Below are 6000 nucleotides of genomic sequence, written 5' to 3'. Positions count from 1 at the left end.
GTGATGATGATGGTGATAGTGGTGGTGATGATGATGATGATAGTGGTGGTGATGATGATGATGATGATGATAGTGGTGATGATGATGGTGGTGGTGATGATGATGATGATAATGATGATAGTGGTGGTGATGATGATAGTGGTGGTGATGATGATGATGATAGTGGTGGTGACGATGATGATAGTGGTGGTGGTGATGATGATGATGATGGTATTGATGATGATGGTAGTGGTGGTGATGATGATGATGATGGTGGTGGTGATGATGATGATGGTAGTGATGATGATGGTAGTGGTGGTGATGATGATCAAAATCAAATCAAATTTATTTATATAGCCCTTCGTACATCAGCTGATATCTCAAAGTGCTGTACAGAAACCCAGCCTAAAACCCCAAACAGCAAGCAATGCATGTGAAAGAAGCACGGTGGCTAGGAAAAACTCCCTAGGAAAAACTCCCTAGAAAGGCCAAAACCTAGGAAGAAACCTAGAGAGGAACCAGGCTATGAGGGGTGGCCAGTCCTCTTCTGGCTGTGCCGGGTGGATATTATAACAGAACATGGTCAAGATGTTAAAATGTTCATAGATGACCAGCATGGTCAAATAATAATAATCATAGTAGTTGTCGAGGGTGCAACAAGCACGTCCGGTGAACAGGTCAGGGTTCCATAGCCGCAGGCAGAACAGTTGAAACTGGAGCAGCAGCACGGCCAGGTGGACTGGGGACAGCAAGGAGTCATCATGCCAGGTACTCCTGAGGCATGGTCCTAGGGCTCAGGTCCTCCGAGAGAAAGAGAGAAAGAGAGAATTAGAGAGAGCATATTTAAATTCACACAGGACACCGGATAAGACAAGAGAAATACTCCAGATGTAACAGACTGACCCTAGCCCCCGACACATAAACTACTGCAGCATAAATACTGGAGGCTGAGACAGGAGGGATCAGAAGACACTGTGGCCCCATCCGATGATACCCCCGGACAGGGCCAAACAGGCAGGATATAACCCCGCCCACTTTGCCAAAGCACAGCCCCCACACCACTAGAGGGATGTCTCCCACCACCAACTTACCGTCCTAAGACAAGGCCGAGTATAGCCCACAAAGATCTCCGCCACGGCACAACCCAAGGGGGGGGGGCAACCCAGACAGGAAGACCACGTGAGTGACTCAACCCACTCAAGTGACGCACCCCTCCCATGGACGGCATGGAAGAACATCAGTAAGCCAGTGACTCAGCCCCTGTAATAGGGCTAGAGGCAGAAAATACCAGTGGAGATAGGGGAACCGGCAAGGCATAGACAGCAAGGGCGGTTCGTTGCTCCAGCCTTTCCGTTCACCTTCACACTCCTGGGCCAGACTATACTTAATCATAGGACCTACTGAAGAGATAAGTCTTCAGTAAAGACTTAAAGGTTGAGACTGAGTCTGCGTCTCTCACATGGGTAGGCAGACCATTCCATAAAAATGGAGCTCTATAGGAGAAAGCCCTACCTCCAGCCGTTTGCTTAGAAATTCTAGGGACAATTAGGAGGCCTGCGTCTTGTGACTGTAGCGTACGTGTAGGTATGTATGGCAGGACCAAATCGGAAAGATAGGTAGGAGCAAGCCCATGTAGTGCTTTGTAGGTTAGCAGTAAAACCTTGAAATCAGCCCTTGCCTTAACAGGAAGCCAGTGTAGGGAGGCTAGCACTGGAGTAATATAATCAATTTTTTTGGTTCTAGTCAGGATTCTAGCAGCCGTATTTAGCACTAACTGAAGTATGTTTAGTGCTTTATCCGGGTAGCCGGAAAGTAGAGCATTGCAGTAGTCCAGCCTAGAAGTAACAAAAGCATGGATGAATTTTTCTGCATCATTTTTGGACAGAAAGTTTCTGATTTTTGCGATGTTACGTAGATGGAAAAAAGCTGTCCTTGAAACAGTCTTGATATGTTCTTCAAAAGAGAGATCAGGGTCCAGAGTAACGCCGAGGTCCTTCACAGTTTTATTTGAGACGACTGAACAACCATCCAGATTAATTGTCAGATTCAACAGAAGATCTCTTTGTTTCTTGGGACCTAGAACAAGCATCTCTGTTTTGTCCGAGTTTAAAAGTAGAAAGTTTGCAGCCATCCACTTCTTTATATCTGAAACACAGGCTTCTAGCGAGGGCAATTTTGGGGCTTCACCATGTTTCATTGAAATGTACAGCTGTGTGTCGTCCGCATAGCAGTGAAATTTAACATTATGTTTTCGAATGACATCCCCAAGAGGTAATATATATAGTGAAAACAATAGTGGTCCTAAAACGGAACCTTGAGGAACACCGAAATGTACAATTGATTTGTCATAGGACAAACCATTCACAGAGACAAACTGATATCTTTCCGACAGTTAAGATCTAAACCAGGCCAGAACTTGTCCATGTAGACCAATTTGGGTTTCCAATCTCTCCAAAAGAATGTGGTGATCGATGGTATCAAAAGCGGCACTAAGATCTAGGAGCACGAGGACAGATGCAGAGCCTCGGTCTGACGTCATTAAAAGGTCATTTACCACCTTCACAAGCGCAGTCTCAGTGCTATGATGGGGTCTAAAACCAGACTGAAGCGTTTCATATACATTGTTTGTCTTCAGGAAGGCAGTGAGTTGCTGCGCAACAGCTTTTTCAAAATTTTTTGAGAGGAATGGAAGATTCGATATAGGCCGATAGTTTTTTATAATTTCTGGGTCAAGATTCGGCTTTTTCAAGAGAGGCTTTATTACTGCCACTTTTAGTGAGCTTGGTACACATCCAGTGGATAGAGAGCCGTTTATTATGTTCAACATAGGAGGGCCAAGCACAGGAAGCAGCTCTTTCAGTAGTTTAGTTGGAATAGGGTCCAGTATGCAGCTTGAGGGTTTAGAGGCCATGATTATTTTCATCATTGTGTCAAGAGATATAGTACTAAAACACTTTAGTATCTCCCTTGATCCTAGGTCCTGGCAGAGTTGTGCAGACTCAGGACAATGGAGCTTTGGAGGAATACGCAGATTTAAAGAGGAGTCCGTAATTTGCTTTCTAATGATCATGATCTTTTCCTCAAAGAAGTTCATAAATGTATTACTGCTGAAGTGAAAGCCATCCTCCATTTGCGAATGCTGCTTTTTAGTTAGCTTTGCGACAGTATCAAAAAGACATTTCGGATTGTTCTTATTTTCCTCAATTAAGTTGGAAAAATAGGATGATCGAGCAGCAGTGAGGGCTCTTCGATACTGCACGGTACTGTCTTTCCAAGCTTGTCGGAAGACTTCCAGTTTGGTGTGGCGCCATTTCCGTTCCAATGATGATGATGGTAGTGGTTATGATGATGATGATGGTAGTGGTGGTGATAATGATAGTGGTGATGATGATAATGGTGGTGGTGATGATGATGATAGTGGTGATGATGATAATGATAGTGGTGGTGACGATGATGATGATGATGATGGTAGTGATGATGATGGTAGTGGTGGTGATGATGATGATGATGGTGGTGGTGATGATGATGATGATGGTAGTGATGATGATGGTAGTGGGGGTGATGATGATGATGGTAGTGGTGGTGATGATGATGATGGTAGTGGTGGTGATGATGGTGGTGGTGATGATGATGATGATAGTGGTGGTGATGATGTTGATGATGATAGTGGTGGTGATAGTGATAGTGGTGATGATGATAATGATAGTGTTGATGATGATGATGCTGATAGTGGTGATGATGATGATAGTGGGTGTGATGATGATAATGACCATGATAGTGGTGATGATGATGATGATGATAGTGGTGGTGATGATGATGATGATAGTGGTGGTGATGATAGTGGTGGTGATGATGATGATGATAGTGGTGGTGATGATGATGATGGTGATAGTGGTGGTGATGATGATTATGATAATGGTGGTGACGATGATGATAGTGGTGGTGGTGATGATGATAGTGGTGGTGATGATGATGATGATAGTGGTGGAGATGATGATGATGATGATAGTGGTGATGATGATGGTGGTGGTGATGATGATTATAATAATGATGATAGTGGTGGTGATGATGATGATGGTGATAGTGGTGGTGATGATGATGACGATAGTGGTGGTGATGATGATGATGATAGTGGTGGTGATGATGATGATAGTGGTGGTGACGACGATGATGATGATGGTAGTGATGATGATGGTAGTGGTGGTGATGATGATGATGATGGTGGTGGTGATGATGATGGTAGTGATGATGATGATGGTAGTGGTGGTGATGATGATGATGATGGTAGTGGTGGTGATGATGATGATGGTAGTGGTGATGATGGTGATAGTGGTGGTTATGTTGATGATGGTAGTGATGATGATGATGATGATAGTGGTGGTGGTGATGGTGATGATGGTGGTGGTGGTGGTGATGATGACAATAGTGGTGTTAGTGGTGATGATGGTGGTGGTGATGATGATGATAGTGGTGGTGGTGGTGATGATGATAGTGGTGGTGGTGATGATGATGATAGTGGTGTTAATGATGATGATAGTGGTGGTGTTTATGATGATAGTGGTGGTGTTTATGATGATAGTGGTGGTGGTGATGATGATAGTGTGGTGGGATAGTGGGTGGTGATGATAGTGGTGTGATATGGTGGTGGTGGTGATATGATGATAGGGTGGGGGGTGTAGTGGTGGTGGTGTTTATGATGATAGTGGTGGTGGTGATGATGATAGTGGTGGTGGTGATGATGGTAGTGGTGGTGGTGATGATAGTGGTGGTGATGATGGTGGTGGTGGTGATGATGATGATAGTGGTGGTGGTGATGATGATGATAGTGGTGGTGGTGGTGATGGTGGTGGTGGTGATGATGATGATAGTGGTGGTGGTGGTGATGATGATTGTGGTGGTGATGGTGATGGTGGTGATGATGATGATAGTGGTGGTGGTGGTGATGATGATTGTGGTGGTGATGGTGATGGTGGTGATGATGATGATAGTGGTGGTGGTGATGATGATTGTGGTGGTGATGGTGGTGGTGGTGATGATGATGATAGTGGTGGTGGTGATGATGATTGTGGTGGTGATGATGATGATAGTGGTGGTGGTGATGATGATAATGATGTGTTTCAGGAACATGATGCACGTGACCTACGAGGAACGTGACCTGTCCTTCACCGTAGACGGTTACCAAGCCAACCCCAAACTGTCCGTCATTGTCCTTCATCCAAATAGGACATGGGAGAAGGTAACAATGTTTTTATCAGTATTTGTTTAACTGTTTATTTGAATGTATTTGACAGGGACCATGTACAATTAAACTTTAGGAGAGTGCACTTGTTGTAAAACACAAAGGACCAGTGGTGTGTAGTGGAGGATATGTGCAGGTATAAGCTGTATACGCAGTTTTGTTTCAGTGGGCATTGGGTAAACTCACTTGTTAATCCCTACATATGCGTATCAAAGTAGTGTAGTGGAGATATACTACTGATCAATGATGTACTACAGTAGAGAAATCATTAGCCGGTTGGGTACGAAAGACATTTCAACTGATGAGATCTACCAGTAATTCTGAAATATGAACACAGAAATACTGGACATTATGAACTCATATTATGGTGGCGATTTGACAAAATTACAATCATGGTCTTGAATTGGACTCGCGTTTTTCTGGTCTCGGTGTTGACTCGATCTCGGACCTCTCGGTCTTGAATCGGTCTCGCTTTAGGTGGTCTCGAACACAACACCAGAAGGTACTGTTGATATCTACTCCCTGTATATCTGTCCAGCTGGTAGGAAGATACTGTTGATATCTACTCCCTGTATATCTGTCCGGCTGGTAGGAAGGTACTGTTGATATCTACTCTCTGTATATCTGTCCAGCTGGTAGGAAGATACTGTTGATATCTACTCTCTGTATATCTGTCCAGCTGGTAGGGAGATACTGTTGATATCTACTCTCTGTATATCTGTCCAGCTGGTAGGAAGATACTGTTGATATCTACTCTCTGTATATCTGTCCAGCTGGTAGGA

The 6000-nt window shown here is 44.2% G+C and overlaps 1 protein-coding gene across 1 annotated transcript in view; it reads left to right on the top strand.

Moving 5' to 3' along the window:
* The window catches only part of LOC106596777 (glutamate receptor ionotropic, NMDA 2A), a 190448-nt gene that overhangs the window by 117062 nt on the left and 67386 nt on the right, over positions 1 to 6000 (top strand). The window contains exon 8 of the mRNA XM_045711321.1: positions 5101 to 5215. Within this exon, the coding sequence (XP_045567277.1) occupies positions 5101 to 5215 (115 nt within the window). The remainder of the gene's footprint in view (positions 1 to 5100; positions 5216 to 6000) is intronic.

Source organism: Salmo salar, chromosome ssa02 (genome assembly GCF_905237065.1).
Source record: "Salmo salar chromosome ssa02, Ssal_v3.1, whole genome shotgun sequence".
Lineage (NCBI taxonomy): Eukaryota > Metazoa > Chordata > Actinopteri > Salmoniformes > Salmonidae > Salmo > Salmo salar.
Note: the sequence above shows the minus strand (reverse complement) of the source record. Positions and strands in the feature narration are given on the sequence as shown.